This window comes from Sorex fumeus, unplaced genomic scaffold, assembly GCF_029834395.1.
Source record: "Sorex fumeus unplaced genomic scaffold, SorFum_2.1 ptg000098l, whole genome shotgun sequence".
Taxonomy (NCBI): domain Eukaryota; kingdom Metazoa; phylum Chordata; class Mammalia; order Eulipotyphla; family Soricidae; genus Sorex; species Sorex fumeus.
In genome coordinates, this window is record NW_026606155.1 from 58,398,548 (window position 1) to 58,417,182 (window position 18,635).

Below are 18,635 nucleotides of genomic sequence, written 5' to 3' on the forward strand. Positions count from 1 at the left end.
GTTTTGGTCAACATGGAGTATCAGGAGCCATGTTTACTCTCTAGTCTGAAATTGCAACTATAAAAAATAATTAAATATATGAAACTATTTTTTAAGACACTGTACAGTAGACAATGAAAGTGATACTATCAGAAATGGAAAGAAAATGGACGTCAGAGATGGTCTGAATTGATCCAGTTAACTGCCTTTAGGGAGTTTCTAGACCCAGAGGTAGAAAAGGGAAATCCAGGCAGAGCACAATAGACTCTGAAAAGAGCTTCAAAACTCAAGAAGGTGAGAGAGCAAGTTTCAAAGACAGACAAAGAGTGAAAGAGAAGCTGTCCACAGAGCAAACTCCTAAGACCCTCAGAGGCACACCTCAAGTATTGAGCTAAGGACTGACCAGGGCATATATGTAGGAAAACTGGAAAAGCACCACCAAAAGGATTAGAAGGCACTAGTTCTTGGCAATCACACAAGGCTGGGACTGTAATAGTTGGGCCTGTTCCCATCAGTTAAACTGGAAGGCTTCAGCTTGTCTTCTAAGAGGACTTAGAAGGGGTTTGCCTCCATATAATTGGGCAATAAGTTGTTTGAACACTGCTCAAGTACCATTTGCTAAGAGAAATGCCCAAATGGATTGAGCTGTTTCCATGTCATTTAACAACACCCCAGAACAGTATCTGGATGATTAGATTAGTCATCCAACTGCTTAGTGAACATGGGAAGTATGACATCTGAAAGGCTGGGTCACCTTGGCAAATTGTACCAGCTTCCCCTCCCTAACAATATGACACTTCTCCAGGAACCCATGACCAACTCCCAGCCATAGCCTTCTCCTTGGAATAAGTCCAGACAGACTACTAATTTCTGTTTTCTAGTATATAGAGTATAATAAATTTGGATGCAAGATTTTATACTGTAGGTTCCCAGACCAGTAATAAAATAAGAATGTTTTTGAAACTCTTTAGTCACACATTTGACTTTATGTAGGGAATATTATTACATGATGATTCTCCTAATTGCACCCTTAGGGTGTAACCTCATATCTTACATGATGGGGTATCTTTTTATCACACCTATAAATTAACAAATTTTATGTATATAAATTTACGAAGAAACACCATGACCATAAAGGAGTAGTGTTACATAGATAGGTATTAAAATAGTAACTAATATACCAGTTCTTAGGAAAATATGTATGGACCTGGAGAAATAGTATAGTGGGTAAAGCTCTTGCCTTGCATGTGGTTGGCATTGGTTTGATACCTGGCATCATATACAGTCCCCTGAGCACTGCCAGGAGTGATCCTTGAGCACAGAGTCAGAGTAAGCCCTGAGCAACACCAGGTGTTTCTCCCACATATGAAACAAAACAAAAAAGAATATAGTTCTACTAAATAGTTTTCTTGCACAAGGACTTAATGCAGAGCCCGGCAGCTTGTGGCAGAAAAGTGAATGGAATATGCGTTAATCCATGCCGCCATGCCTGCCCGGGAGGGAAAGGGTGTTGCTCCTTTCCGCCTTTTTCCCTCTGGACAGCAAGATGGTGGCCGCTTCAGAGCTTTTTGGAAAGCCAGGTATGAGCCAGTGGTGACAGGGCAAATGAAGCCTCATGGAAAGGGGGGCATTCCCAGCTCGTCCTTCACACCCTACTGAGGTCACGAGTTGCTCCCCACGAGTGGCTCTCCAGCACAGCCATGGTTCCAGAGCCACAGAAACCAATCTCATAATTATCTGACTCTCGGCAGAAATACTTCCAGGCTTAATAAGTAAAATATCAGAAATCTTAAATCGTGCGGCCGCTATCGCGGCCACACAACATCATTTGGTTCTTGTAACCAGCTGTAGAAAACAAATTATTTCACAATGCCTTTTCAGCAGGTCTGATTTTGGGGTGTAAACTCTAAATAATAATGGTGCATCTTTTGTCGAAACAATGAATCTAATCAAAGTAGGTAGAGTGTTAACTAGAATTCATCTGCCTCACAGGCATTGGGAGGGTTGGGAGCGGGGGTATATTGGGGTTCTTGGTGGTGAAAAATAAGTACTGGTGAAGGGAAATGTGTTTGATGATTGCATGACCGAGACTTAAATCTGAAAGCTTAGTAACTTTTCCCACAGTGATTCAATAAATAAATAAATAAATAAAAATAAAAACAAATAAATAGTTTTCTAATCTTTGAATATGGGAGGCATCAAATAAATACTTGTTAAATGAATGAGTGACTATTTTTAGTAAATATGGGTTTCAAACTCTAATGATGACTTTCCATTGCTTTATTATTGCTGAAAACCCATTTTAAATATCATAGTTTTTCCTTTGAAAAATTTCCTTGAACTATTGCTTTGTTTAACATTCAGCAAGTTAGATTTTAGTTGCAAACGTACAAATTAAAACAAGATTTGTTTTCAGTTTGAAGTGAAATTTGATTATAAGAATATGTAATAATACATTGTTTACAACTCTTGGATTTAGCACATTAGCAATTTATTGCTGTGACCTATAGAGTTTCTTTATTCATGGGAATCTAAATCATTTTATCCTCACCATTTACAAAAGCTTCCAGCAAAACTACTGATGAATAACAATCGCTAGTAAAAACTTTAAAACTTTTGGTTTATAAAATGATAAATTCTTAGGGCCAGAGAGACTGAGCACATGCGTTGTATGCGAGAGGCCCAGGTTTAATTCCCTTGCAGGGGTTAAGGCACTTGTCCTGCACACAGCTGATCTCAGTTCAGTCCTAGCACTACATGGTCCCTGGAGCACTACCAGTAACAATCCTCAAGCACAGAGCTAGGATTAGGCCTAATCCTGGATTAGGCCTAATCCTAGCTAATCGGGTCACCCCCAATTGTGACCCCAAAAAGCCCACCCAAATTAATTGTTTTACAAACTAACTCTCTTACCTCTGCATTCAATGGTTTCTAGTGTATACTCACCAAAACAATGGTGTCCCTGATGATATGATTTTAAAACCAGGATAGTTTCAGAGAAACCACCATCAACTATAATGTTAGACCAAAAAAAACAGAGAGAAAACAGGAATTAATCTTTGTTCATACTGGCATTTCGTGTGTCTGGTACATATGAGGAAGCCAATAAGTATATACTGAATGAGTGAACTCCTATTCTAGAAAAGTTTACACATATAGTTAATCTGAGGAACCATGGCACAAAAATAATTCCTGGGTAATTAGAAGGCTGAAAATATATCTGATGACCTATAATGACTCTGGCTGCCCAAAGAATCGTTAGAGTCATATTCAGACAGAAATACCTCACAACAGAAAAAAAGAAGTATATTTTGGCCTCAAATCTGCATTGTTTTCTTACCAATTTTACATGGCTATAAAGTAACAGAGAGAAAACATTTGGGACCATGATAATACCTTTGACATTTCTTTGGGGACTTGAGAATTAGAACCTAATAGAAACTAAGAGTGTGTCTCATGTCTATGATAAGTAGCTATCTCACAGAATCCTCAAGGACAAAACATAATGTTCAAATATATTTGTTGTCCAAAGCATAATATTTTGAAATGAATGAGAAAAAAATTTGTTTGGGACCCTCATGGGTGAGATGTAAGATGTAGGTGAGATGTAAGTAGGTCAGCCTCTCTGGCACCTAAGGATAATAGATACATGGGACAGATAGATTGCTCCATAGCTGGAAGCCTGCTTCATAAGCAAAGAGAAGGCAGATGGAATAGAGAAGGGATCACTAAGAAAAAGATGGCTGGAGCAATCGGTCAGGATGGGAGATATGTGCAGAAAGTAGATAAAGGACCAAACATGATAATCTCTCAGGGTCTGTATTGCAAACCATAATGCCCAAAAGTAGAGAGAGATTATGGGGAATATTGTCTGCCATGGAGGCAGGGGGAAGGTGGGAAAGGGGGAGGGGGGGTACACAGGGGATATTGGTGGTGGGGAATGTACACTGGTAGAGGGATTGGTGTTTGATCATTGTGTGATTGTAACCCAAACATGAAAGCTTTAACTATATCATGGTGGTTCAATAAAATTTTAAAAAAGTTGCTCAGTCTCTATAGAAAATGGTGTGGAATTTTCCACAAAATTAAAAATTGAGCAATAGAACTAACATGTGATCTACTCAACTTCTTTATTTTTCTGGTTTTGGTCTGCGGGTGGGGGGGGGCATCCCTGGCAAAGCTCAGGTCTTCAAGGATGCCCACTATCTCCACTGCTGTTCAATATAGTACTGGAAGTACTTGCAATAGCGATTAGGCAAGAAAAAGATATTAAGGGCATTCAGGTAGGAAAGGAAGAAATCAAGCTCTCACTTGATATGATACTATACTTAGAGAACCCAATAACCTCCACCAAAAAACTCCTAGAAACAATAGACTCGTATAGTAAAGTTGCAGGCTATAAAATCAATACCCAAAAGTCCATGGCTTTCCTATATGCAAACAGTGAGAGAGAAGAAAGCAACATGAAAAAAACAATCCCGTTCACAATTGTGCCCCAGAAAATCAAGTACCTAGGAATCAGCTTAACTAAGAAAGTAAAGGACCTGTACAAAGAAAACTACAAAACGCTACTTCAGGAAATAAAAGAGGACATGAGGAAATGGAAAGATATCCCCTGCTCATGGGTCAGGAGACTTAACATTGTCAAAATGGCAATACTACCAAAAGCATTGTATAAATTCAATGCAATCCCTATAAGGATACCCATGACATTCTTCAAAGAAATGGAGCAAACACTCCTGAAATTTATATGGAACAATAAGCCCCCACGAATAGCTAAAGCAATTCTTGGGAAAAAGAAAATGGGAGGAATCAACCTCCCGAACTTCAAACTGTACTACAAAGCAGTAATAATTAAAACAGCATGGTACTGGAACAAAGGCAGAACTGCAGACCAATGGAACAGGGTTGAATACACTGACATCTCCCCTCAATCATATGCTCATCTAATCTTTGATAAAGGTGCAAGTAATGTGAAGTGGAGTAAGGAAAGCCTTTTTAATAAATTGTGTTGGCATCACTGGACGGCTACATGCAAAAAAATAGGCTCAGAACTCTGCCTAACACCATGTACAAAAGTAAGATCAAAATGGATTAAAGACCTCAACATCAGACCAGAAACCATAAGGTACATTGAAGATAAAGTTGGCAAAACCCTCCATGACATTGAAGCTAATGGTATCTTCAAAGATGCCATGCCACTGGCCGAGCAAGTGAAAACAGAGATAGATAAATGGGACTATCTTAAACTAAGAAGCTTCTGCACCTCCAAAGAAACAGTGACCAAAATACAAAGACAGTCTACAGAATGGGAAAGGATATTCACCGAATACACTTCTGACAAGGGGTTGATATCCAGGATATACAAAATACTGGTTAAACTCCACAAGAAGAAAACATCCAACCCCATCCAAAAATGGGGCAATGAAATGAACAGAAACTTTCTCAAAGAAGAAATCCAAATGGCAAAAAAGCACATGAGAAAATGCTCTACATCATTAATCATCAGGGAGATGCAGATCAAAACCACAATGAGATACCATCTCACACCTCAGAGACTGGCCCACATTCAAAAGAACAAAAGCAACCGATGCTGGCGTGGATGTGGCGAGAAAGGGACACTCCTTCACTGTTGGTGGGAATGTCCACTGGTTCAGCCCTTCTGGAAAACAGTATGGACGATTCTCAAAAAATTAGAAATTGAGCTCCCATTTGACCCAGCAATACTACTCCTGGGAATATATCCCAGAGAGGCAAAAATGTATAGTCGAAGTGACATCTGCACTTGTTTGTTCATTGCAGCACTCTTTACAATAGCCAGAAACTGGAAGAAACCTGAATGCCCAAGAACAGATGACTGGTTAAAGAAACTTTGGTACATCTACACAATGGAGTACTATGTAGCTGTTAGAAAAGATGAAGTCATGAAATTTACATACAAGTGGTACAATATGGAAAGTATCATGCTAAGCAAAATGAGTCAGGAGGAGAGGGATAGACACAGAAAGATTGCATTCATCTGGGGGATATAAAGTAACAAAGTATGAGATTAATACCCAAGAATAGCTGAGATCAGCACCAGGAGGATTACTCCATAACTTAGAGGCCAGCCGGGTATCCTAGAGGAAAGGGCAGTTCAGATAGAGAAGGGAGCACCAAATAAAGGATGTTTGGAGGATCCTCCCAGGAGGGGAGATGCATGTCGAAAGTAGACTATGGACTGAACATGTTTGCCACTCAATGCCTCTTTTGCAGACCACAACACCCAAAAGGAGAGAGAGAACACAGGGGATTGCCCTGCCACAGAGACAGGGGGGATGGGGGGATGGGGGTGGGAGGGATATTATCCATGGTGGTGGAAGATGGGCACTGGTGGAGGGATGGGTATCTGATCATTGTATGATTGAAACCAAAGCACAAAAAATTGTAAATCTTTACTTTTACTTTACAACTTTAAAAAAAATAAAATAAAATAAAGGGAAAAAATTAAAAAAAGGAGATTTTCGGGGCTCTCTGGGGCAGCATGTGCTTGAGAGATCCTGGGGCCTCTACGACATACACTTCTTCCATGTAATAAACTGCTGCTGACCAAAACACCCAAAAGGAGAGAGAGAACACAGGGGATTGCCCTGCCACAGAGACGGGGGGATGGGGGGATGGGGGTGGGAGGGATATTATCCATGGTGGTGGAAGATGGGCACTGGTGGAGGGATGGGTATCTGATCATTGTATAATTGAAACCAAAGCACAAAAAATTGTAAATCTACAACTTTAAAAAAAATAAAATAAAATAAAGGGAAAAAAAAAATAAATAAACTGCTGCTAAGACCAAAAAAAAAAAAAAGGAACAAAAGCAACCGATGCTGGCGTGGATGTGGCGAGAAAGGGACACTCCTTCACTGTTGGTGGGAATGTCCACTGGTTCAGCCCTTCTGGAAAACAGTATGGACGATTCTCAAAAAATTAGAAATTGAGCTCCCATTTGACCCAACAATACCACTCCTGGGAATATATCCCAGAGAGGCAAAAATGTATAGTCGAAGTGACATCTGCACTTGTTTTTTCATTGCAGCACTCTTTACAATAGCCAGAAACTGGAAGAAACCTGAATGCCCAAGAGCAGATGATTGGTTAAAGAAACTTTGGTACATCTACACAATGGAGTACTATGTAGCTGTTAGAAAAGATGAAGTCATGAAATTTACATACAAGTGGTACAACATGGAAAGTATCATGTTAAGCGAAATGAGTCAGAAAGAGAGGGATAGACATAGAAAGATTGCATTCATCTGGGGGATATAAAGTAACAAAATATGAGATTAATACTCAAGAATAGCTGAGATCAGCACCAGGAGGATTACTCCATAGCTTAGTGGCCAGTCGGGCATTCTAGAGGAAAAGGCAGCTCAGATAGAGAAGGGAACACCAAATAAAGAGTGTTTGGAGGATCCTCCCAGGAGGGGAGATGCATGTCAAAAGTAGACTATGGACTGAACATGTTTGCCACTCAATGCCTCTTTTGTAGACCACAACACCCAAAAGGAGAGAGAGAACACAGGGGATTGCCCTGCCACAGAGGCAGGGGGGGGATGGGGGGATGGGGGTGGGGGGGATATTATCCATGGTGGTGGAAAATGGGCACTGGTGGAGGGATGGGTATCTGATCATTGTATAATCAAACCCAAGCACAAAAAATTTACTTCCCAAGCACAACTGTACCTCATGGTGTTTCACTAATAAAAAAAGAAAAATAAAATAAAATTTTAAAAAAATACTAAATAAAAAAAAAAGCTCAGGTCTTATTCCTGGCTCTGTGCTCAGGGGTCACTTCTGGCAGTATTCAGGGGATTCTATGTTTGCTGGAGCATCAACTGCATTCGAGGCAAGTGCTTTAACGCCTGTACTATATCTCTAGTCCCTAACAACTCCATTTCTAGATATGTATCCCAAGAACACAGAAATACTACTTTGAAAAGATATATGTGCCAATGTTTATTGCAGTGCAGTTTATAAAAACAAGATCTGGAAACATCACAAGTGCCCAGTGAAAAATGATTGGATAAATATACATATGTGTGTGTGTGTGTGAATACTAAGCACCTATCATAAAAGATCAAATTCTACATTTTCTCTGGGACATGAATGGTTCTGAAGAGTGTCATACTAAGTAAAATGCATGAGAAGGAAAAAGACAAATGACCTCACTCATATGTAGATATAAATAAAAGCAGCAAAGGAATAGATAGCTTCCAGTAAAATGAAACCCTCAGATTTTGACAACAGACCTGAAGTTACAGTAGCAGGGGGTGGGTGAACAGAAAAGGACTGTGGGGGAGGTATCTTCGCACTTTTGTGGATGTTGTGTGGTCTAGATGTTGTGTTGTGTGGTTTAGATGTTGTGTTGTGTGGTAGATGTTGTAACCCTAAAATAACTATTTACACTCTCATAAACAAATATTGCATCATTTTGAGATAAAGAAACTTTTATACATGGGTCTTAGTATAATGTCTATTGAATGAATGCAGTCTTTTTTTTTTAACATCATTCAATTTTAAAGAAGGAACAAACATCCTTCTTCATTCAAGTTAAAGCTAAACTGGCTTTAAGAAAGAGAATGAACTAGATGTTCATTATGTTGGGTTCTTTCCTAATTTATCATGGTATCTTCATCACTACTGAAAAATTTCACAGAATAAAAGATACACAGCAATATGTGTAAAGTTGATAAATTATTGTCTTTTAAACTGCACTGAAAAATGAGATTTCACTGTGAAAGCAGTTCATGGAGGAAAACATAGAAGACGCAAGATTTTAGGTCTCTGCTTATAAGTTTGAATCACTGCCATGAAAAGAAGTCTATTGATGTCTGGGGAAACTGAAAATGGTCATGGTAAATGGAAGCTGTATGGTTCATTTGCTGCTATAAAGGATTCCATCAGCTCTTCTGTAGGTTATTATAGCTTCATTTGAAAATGTGAATGTTAAAATAAGATCCAATAGCAACTACTGAGACTGGACTAAAAACATTGTATTGGATGGTTTTTCCTTTTTAAAATACTGGTTAATAAAATAATTTGCTAAAGAAATTTGAGTCAATTAAAGGGTTTGTTGCAGGAAATTGTTATAAATCTCTGGGTTTGGTTTTATTTCACAGTTTTTCACCTTTGAGCAGTACAAGAAATTACTTGGATATGTGTCACTGTCACCAGCATTGGTAAGTGAGAGTATTTATTATGCTTAAGTGTGTGTGTTATTTCATAAAGCAAAATCTGGAAACAAAACCCTTTTGATTCCCTCAAGCCCAGCTACTAAAATATGAATTTGAGTTATTCAATGTTCAGCTACTTGTTGAAAGCCATCTTCCTAATAACTCACAATTTGGCTATTTTGTAGCTCCCAGTGATGAATTTATGATAATAATGATATACATAGAAAGGTTCATGTGAGAATCAGTTGAGAATATAAAATAAAGAAGACATTTGTCAAAGACTTTAGGCCAAAACATGCATGTGTTTATATACATATGGCCTATATCTGTTTATGCAGAAGTTAACATATCTAAGAGTATTTTTTTAACTGGACACTTTCCCAGTTTCACTCAGCTATAAGAAATTTAGGACTTTGGTCACTCTGAGGCCAGATACACACTGAATAACCTTTTATTTTATTTTGTGTTTGTTTGTTTATTTTCTTTTTGGGTCATACAATGATGCTGAGGGTTTACTCCTAGCTCTACACTCAGGAATCACTCCTATTGGTTCTTGGGGAACCATATGGGAAGCTGGAGATCGAACCCAAGTTGACTGCATACAAAGCAAATGCCCTACAAGCAATACTATCACTCCAGTCACCAATGACTTTTTATAGCCAAAAAAGACAGTAATCTTGACAGTGACACAGCTCAGTTGGAAAATGAATACAACTGGTGATTTCAACATTTTCAAATGCTAAACTTTTCCTTTTTGGTGGATTTGACTATTTTTTACAATACACATTAGATTATACTGCCCAAGTGAGTTCTACAAGTATATATCCTACAAGATCCTCAGAGTAGCATCTGCATTAACTTCCCCCTCCTAATCTATAGAACAAAAGAAAATCTACATTGGCTCTTAATTGCAGCCCTGATGAAAACTTCCCGGTTAACCTGCTGAAGTACCTTAAAAATCAGCCAGAGAAACAATGTTCTGAACGTCACTCTCTAGTTACTTTATTTGTTTCAGAATAAATGTTCTGAAATAATATTCTGAATACTCTGCTAAATTCTATCCTATCAAGAATATATGTTAGTTTAGAAATCACGGGGCCAGAGAAATAGTACTGTTGATTAAGGCTTTTGTCTTACATATGACCAACCCAGGTTCTGTCCCCAGCACCAGTTATGGTCCCCCAAGTCCTGCCAGGAATAAACTCTGAGCTCAAGGGCTAGGATTGGGGGCTGAAGCAATAGCACAGTAGGTAGGACATTTGCCTTGCACGCAGCCGACCCAGGTTCAATTCCCAGCGTCCCATATGGTTCCCCAATCACCGCCAGGAGTAATTCCTGAGTGCATGAGCCAGGAGTAGCCCCTGTGCATCGCCGAGTGTGATACATATGCACACACACACACACACACACACACACACACACACACACACACACACACCTAGGAATAGGCCCTGAGCACTGCTGGCTTTGCATCCTGCAAGCAAGCAAGCAAGAAAGCTAAAAAGCAAGCAAGAAAGAAATCATACCTGTTTTCTAGGACATAGTCTACTAATAAATCTAATTATACTTCTTTGTATTATGACCCTAAAATAAAAGACTTTGGGTCCAACCTCTTGCCTGAACAAGGAGAAATTCTGGTATAATATAGAAAATGTTGTAGCATGCATCCTAAAATTAACTACTTTTCCATGTTCTATCTTCATGTCACTTTAAACTTTGAAAATATCTTGGTAAAAAAAAAAGATTAAAAACTTCCTAGCAAGAGAATAAAATATGGCATCCAGAGGGCCGGCTGGCTCTTCCCATATGGAGCATGTGAGCAACTGTGGTTCATTTGGAGTCTCTTGAGAATTGAAACAGAAAAGCATTTGGCCACTCCATCTTCTGCAACCAAATGCATTCACGTTGTATACAGTTTTTCTCTTTTCTTGAACTCATTTATTCCAGTTTCTTTTTGATATAGCTAGACATTTAAATAGCTATTAAATGTCCCCCTGTGCTTTCACATTAAAAACTAGGAGGCGGGAAACCCTAGAGTTACCACTGGTCTCTGGAACAATCTAAGTAACACAATATGCTGATAGCTGATCAATTCTTTTGACAAGGGACTGCTGAACACTGGTTCTGACAGCAAATGTAGCTGAATTTTATAGGAGAACCAAAAAAAAGGTGGGGGGGGGGATTACTTGGAAGATTGCATTATAGAAGTAATAAAAACCTGAACATCTGGATTTTAGCTTTCTCAGTCAGAAGAGTTTGGGACTAATTTTTTTCCCCACTCTTGGCTTCCATGATGGAAGTCTGAGATAAATGAATAAAGTATTTGGTCTGTTACCCTATATAAATATGCTTAACAATCCTACCAGAGGGGCATGAAAGAAAAACATCATTAGTTATCTCCTCTGTCCTAGAATCTAGATCAGATCCCATTCTTCCTCTTCATTTTTATGTGCAACAAAAACAATCGTTTTTGTATGGTGCTTTACAATGGATCTCATACTTTATTTTATCCTCTTATAATCACACAAGGTAGAGAAATTGATACCACTGTCTCCATTCTACATACAAAATATCTGTGACTAATGAATGTTTCCATAATTTAGGGACAGAGCTGTAGCTAGAATATTTAGTAGCTTTGTGTAAATTATGGAAAGGCACCCTTTCTCCTGACTAATGTTTTTTCATGGCTCTGGCTTGACAAGTGGGAAGCATCCTGGATTCCAGCCTCCGCATACACCTTTATGCACAAACTATTGTTCACAACAATCCTGCCCTTCTTCACCTTTCCTCCCTTTCAAAGGTTCTAGAACATTCTCCCTTTTCTGTTTTTGTCTGTTACTTTGAAGATCCAGTAAGAATTATTGTTCTGTATTCTTCATTGTTTTTTTTCATCTCTTGGTGATACATGTTTACCTGTCACTGGAATCAGAACGTAAGCATTAAAGAATAAATTTGTTTCAACTTTGTTTTATTTTTTGCAGCGTATGTATATTTGTATGATTTGATTGTTGTTATCTAAATGTTGGGGATTTTTTTTTTGCTTTTTGGGTCACACCTGACATTGCACAGGGGTTACTTCTGGCTCATGCACTCAGGAATTACTTCTCTCAGTGCTCAAGAGATCATATGGGATGCTGGGAATTGAACCCGGGTCAGCCACGTGCAAAGCAAATGCCCTACCCGCTGTGCTATCGCTCCAGTCCCCTAACTGTTCTTGTTTTTGATACATACTTTCTGAAAAGTTCTTAGACATTCTTAGAGGAAAATTCTTGACGGTCTTTACATTGCAGAAATCCCTAATAATTGACAAATTAGAAATACAGTATACAATCATCCTTTGATATAGGTTCTAAATTTATTGGGGCCATTCAGATTGTTATCTAGCTGTTTCTGATCTCAGCATGTATTCCTCAACTTTCTCTAGAGGAACTAGGCAATGCCTGTTTAAAATAAAGAAAAATACTAAAAATAATTTTTATTTTTTAAGTAACTAGAATAGTGACTTTAATAATATAGCTATAAATTTAAATGTTTTCAGCTTCACTGTTTGGTTACCTGAAATTTAGCTTTTTATGAACATTTATTTGTGGTTCTGCTTCTCTAATTTTTTCCTATGCTCAATAAAAGTATTTAAGTAGATATTTAAAAGTGAAGCTTTCCTTTAACAAATCAAACTCTTTTAATTGTTACATATACAGATGCTTTAGTATCCTCCATAACTCAGTAAAACAATGTTTCTCTTCATTAAGGGAAAAAGTCATTGTTGATGGGACTTTGACATTTTATTTTGAATTGCTAGGATGTGGTTTGTGGCTTCTGTAATTTCTTCTTCATGAATTGTCAGCATCTAATCAAGAACCAACGCTGTTTAGTAATGGTATATGGTGCATTTATATACGTTTCTCCATTCTCATCATAACATTCAGCTTCCTTGTAGAATGAGTAGAATACCTAACCCAGTGTACATGATAACTTGTTTTAAAGCATTGATTGATTTAATTTTTGTAGACATTCGCCCTTGCTGGATTGGGATCTGGACTAACAGAAGCCATCGTGGTTAACCCTTTTGAAGTAGTAAAAGTTGGCTTGCAAGCCAATCGGAACACATTTACAGAGGTAATCATTTACTATTCTCCTATTGTCAGGGGAACATAAGAAATTATTTTAAGTATATGTATATGAGATTATTAATTCAATTCTTCTCCACATATTAAAATCATAGTAAATTATTGTTAGGGAAAAACATAAGAGTTAAATTTCTTTCACAAGAAAAGTGTTCTTCCACAGCATAAGTGCATTGAAGTCTTATTGGCAGTTTTACATATTTTTATTTCAGAGTTGTGATATAATCTATAATGACTTATTTAGAAATGTTTTTCTCACTTTTAGCCAGACTTCTATCTCACAGTATGCTAGAATGAATTGTCATAGTAAAAGCCACTGAGATTTTAATATTATTGGTTATTTTTTTAAACGATGAAGTTGTGTGGGGCAGTGTGGCTTAGTGGTCAAGTGCATGCCTTACATGGAGGAGACTTGGGTTGGATTCCCAGAACTGCAAAAAATAAAATTGTTCTGGAGCCAGAACGATGACTTAGATTACTGGAGCACATTCTTTGCATGTAGGAGGTCCAGATTTGATCCCTAGCACTACATGGTCCTACAACCACTGAGCTGGGAGTAGCCCATGAGCGCTGCTGGGTGTGGTCCAAAGACAACAAAAAAATTTATGAAGTCACTTTAGAAATTACCTCACCCCTTTCTTCACTCCACCCACTGCCCTCCCCCAAAGATTCAGATTATTCTTCTGGTTGAATCTGTATGTTCCTATAGCTATGCACACTTCCCCCACTGGAACACAATGGGTCCTGACAACTAATTATGGTCCATGAAGTTCCACGATGATCACTTCTTTTGTAGTGCATGAATTCGAGTTCTTCCATACACCTAAAATTCCCTTTAAACTGCTGAACCCAATTGCTTTCTTTGTTTATTTGTTTTATTCTTTGGGTGCGAAGTACAAGGCCGGGGAAAGAAACAAGGGGATTTATATCCCAGGTCTTTTCTTAGCATTTTAATGTAATTTCACAACTGGGCAGCATGTGAAATGGGTCTGGAGTACCTACTGGTCTGAGTTTCTCTGTAGCAAAATCCTCCTGCCTACTACTTAAGCAGCTGCAACAAGTTCAGACTCCCTCCCCCCCCCACCCCCACTTCTTGCCTGCTGATGCTGCCTGAGAGTGTCCAGGCTCTTCTGGAGCAGTGGTGTGACAAAGGTGGGTCACTGCTTCTTTCTAGCTGTGCAAGCCTCAGGAGGACAGGGTTGGGTTCTTGTAGCAGCTGAGATCCACTCAAGTGAAGTCAATCCTAAATAGAGAAGTGTTTTTTTAAATAAGTTTCATAATTTATCTCAGTGTTATGTGTGTGCTCTCACTTCAGAAAAGCTTGAAAAGCCCTCATCTTAGTTTCTGTTTTGCTTTCCCTTTATTCTTCCTCAGATGGACAAAGATGTGGGAAATCAGAGAAAAAGAAAATCACTGAACCCCTTTCAAATGTTTTGTCACTATGAAGCCTTTAGAACAGCTCCCATGGAACATGGTTAAGGAAAATGTGATTTGTTAGGCCTGAGTAATTACCAGCTAGAAGGAAAATGGGGAGTTCTCCTACCTTTGTATCATTTTTCCTGCTGGGAAACTTGCTTGGGTCAGCAGTAATTGAACTAGTCATTGAAACATGAAGGTCTTCACCTAAGGCTCTTTATTGAGAAAGCCTATGACCAGGGGATGCAAACAGAACAGAGTACCAGGAGCTCTCACTGGAATGGAAATAATGAGTTGTGAAAGCATCTCCTCTCCTGCCTGCTGTTCTTTTCCTCTCCCCTGTCCTCAAGAAGGTTCTGCACTGAGACAAGTAAGAGATGTTGATGTTTTGCATGTGCTATGTCTTTGCTGGAACATAGTTAATGCCCTTCCATTCTATCATAAAGATGCTATGTGTGTACATCTTCTCAGTTCATTTATGTAGGTATGATCTGTTTATGTATATGCAGCCAACTAAAAAAATTGTCATGGGGTGGGGGTGCAGTTGTTTGGGGGCCTTACACAATGGTGCTCAGGAGCTGCTGCTGGCTCTGTGCTTGGGGGTTGTTCCCAAGGTTCTCAGTGGACCATGCAATCCCCGTGGTGACTGAAGGGTGAGGGAACCTGGGTCTCCTGCATGCAAAGCATGTGCTCAGCCCAGCAGCCCAGTCAGCTCTCTGTCTCTCTGTCTCTCTCTTCTCTGTCTGTCTGTCTGTCTGTCTGTCTGTCTGTCTCTCTCTCTCTCTCTCTCTCTCTCTTTCTCTCTCTTTCTCCCCGAAATCATTTTTAAGTGGAAGAATTTGATTGAGGTCTTTTTTTTTCAGAATCCACTGAACTAAAATCATTGTCATATATCTACTTTCACAAAATAAATATGAATAGATACATTATAAAATATTTGCATTACTTTATTCAAAGAAAATTAGCAAAGTAGTGATCATATATAGTCACATTTATTAAATGTGTCAAGTATATTTTTCTATCAATTATAGAATTAATTACTCTCTCTCACTCTCAACATTTATCAGGATTCAATAGCTGAACCAAGGTGGAATTTTATAGAAAATTTTAATAAAAGGTTAAATAGTTAGTAAGACACAGTCACTAATATAAAGTAATGGGACTGCTTCTACTATAGAAAAACATCTGGTAGAAAGAAATGATGGTAAGTACAGAAATTTTGAATTAAGTTTTTAAAAATAACTGCCAGCAATTTTTGGCAATTACAGCTGCTTCCTATTTCTTTTGTCTAGAGCCTATTAATTCCAAAGCCTTCGATCACTGATTAGCAGTTTATCTTAGCCAACACAGGGATACCCTTTTGTTAACCTCTATTAAATTCATCTAAATATTAGGTGTGCTAACTTGAGCATTTATATAGTCAAGAATATTTACTGCTTGGTGCTGGAGTGATAGCACAGCGGGTAGGGTGTTTGTCTTGCACGTGGCCAACCCAGGTTTGATTCCCAGCATCCTATATGGTCCCCCAAGCACTGCCAGGAGTAATTCCTGAGTGCATGAGATTTAAGGTACATTGCATAGAAAAAGTATACATATTTTTAAAGAGAAATAGTTTTAAACCAAAAATAGAGGTAATGATATGTTTATAGCAGAAAACACATAAAGATACAGTTCTATATCTATACATAACTTTTTGAATATACAAAAAATGATCTGACACATAGAAATAGTATTTTCTGATAGAAATATGACATTATTTTTAAAAAAACAGATGTCTTTACCTCCTTTCAGCATTTAGTTCATGAAAACCTTTCAGTACTTGTATTGCAAACCACAATGCTCAAAAGTAAAGAGAGAGACAGAGACTGAGACAGAGACAGAGAGAGAAGAAAATTACCTGCCATAGAGACAGACTGGGGTAGGGTTGGAATTGGTAGGTGGGAAATGTACACTGGTAAAAGGATCATTTTATAACTGAAATTCTGTCATGAACAACTTTGTGACTGTGTATTTCATGGTGATTCTTTAAGAAGAAGAAAAGAACAGATGCAATTAATGTAATCTTATATTTTATTTAACCTGATATATCAAAAATATCATTACATGTGCAGTCAATATAAAAATTATTTGAAGCATTTAAAATTTTTCATTCTTTAAATAATATGTACAGATTTTTAATTTGGATTTTTTGTTTTGTTTTGTTTTGTTTTTGGTATTTGAGCCACACTAGTTGGTGCTCAGGGCCTACTCCTAGCTTTGTGTTCAGGGATCATTCCTGATGGGCTCAGGGGACCACAGTGCCAGAGATTGAACCTGGGTTAACTACTTTCAAAGCAAATGCCCTACCCACTATACTATCTCTCCAGCCCAGACTATGTGTGTCTTTATACCTACAGTACATTTTGGTCTGAACTAAGACACTCCATGTGCACAATGGTCAATGATATTACTGCCTTCCTTAAATATACAGTTCAGGGATAATAAACTCATACAAACCTCTGACCAGGATATCTCTAGAACGAGTACAGTAGTCGGACAGAAGGTAAGAAATTAAGAGAGGGCTTTGCTTAGTGCAGTGTTTAATAAAAGAATGCACAAGGTACTTATCTATGAATATTGGCTTTTGGAAATAGCCTTGCCCTTTTTAGAATATTTGGGGGAAAACATAACTGTAATATAGAAAAGTAGGCAATTCAAAAGAAATACTCTACTGGTTCTGCCAGGATCAAGTTCACCTTTAGGGAGTGAGATTTAAATCTCAGCTGATTTAAGTAGAATGACTTGCTTGGCCACCTTAGGACCCAACCTTGCATAGCCCAGTTTCCAAATCTTTATTAATGGTTCCATGAACCCCCATTCCTTCCTATTCTCGAATTCCTTTAAACATTTAAATTGTGGATTAATACTTGATTTGCATCCTGCTAGCCCAGGTTCATATTCCTGGTACCACATATGGCCCCTGAGCACTTCAGGGTATGATGAGAGAGAGAGAGAGAGAGAAAAAGAGTGAGAGAGAGAGAGAGATTCTTTCTCAGGAGTAGTTATAGAAAGCTAACATAAATTCTTGATCCAGGCCACTTAGTCACTTCATTGGACAATATGCACAAATCTCACTTGATGTTCAACCTTTTGGGTGAATTACAGCTACCAGTTGTGGTAGAACACTAAATGGATCCAGGCTGCTTATGAACTAACCACATGGCTTACCATCACTTAATAAAAGCAGAGCAGTTTTCCTAGGCTAATTTTGCAGGTAGATAGTTCTTGTTCTGCCAAGAGTATGAGTTTAGACAACTTGTCTATACTGCTGAACCTTTATTTGATGTGATCCGCCATCGAATCCTGCAATTGTTTGCTTTCCTGTTTCATTGCCTTGAGCCAACGTGGTCTCCTTTAAACAGAAAAATTTCCCAGGAAGTATTTATAACTGAGAAGGACTCTGCATTGGAACACAGTGTAAGGCAACTATAGTCAATATTACATTGACACTGAAGAGTCGAAAAGACTGTCATTATCCTAGTTGCACAGAGCATGTCTCAAAGGAGGTTGTGGGGCATAAATAGTCCCTTGACTCTGGGGACAGGAATTGCTGACAGCGGGCCAGATTGGGACCAGAGGTTCCTAGCTAGAATAGAAAAAAAAAACCTCAATTGCAAGTCCTATTAGGATCTCCCAGGAATTTCAAGCATTCTGCTAGCTCCAGCTGCGCAAATTCTCTCCTCTGAAGTCTAGGTCTGATTCTCTAGTCAGTTAAAAGTATGGTGCCCATAAAGTATGTTTTCCCATCCAGTTTAGCCATAAGCTATTCTAAAATTTTTAAGGAAATTGTGGTTCATTTGGTTCCATATATCCTTCTTGCTTCAGTAAAAAGTATTTCAATAGATTTGCTTGTCTTGCCTTCACTTTT

General features: G+C 38.4%; 1 protein-coding gene across 2 annotated transcripts in view; it reads left to right on the forward strand.

Annotated features, from left to right (window-relative positions):
- The window catches only part of SLC25A21 (solute carrier family 25 member 21), a 557,492-nt gene that overhangs the window by 501,495 nt on the left and 37,362 nt on the right, over positions 1-18,635 (forward strand). For both annotated transcript variants that reach the window (XM_056134156.1, XM_056134157.1), the window contains exons 5-6: positions 9,135-9,194; positions 13,197-13,304. In XM_056134156.1, coding sequence (XP_055990131.1) covers positions 9,135-9,194; positions 13,197-13,304 — 168 coding nt within the window. The remainder of the gene's footprint in view (positions 1-9,134; positions 9,195-13,196; positions 13,305-18,635) is intronic.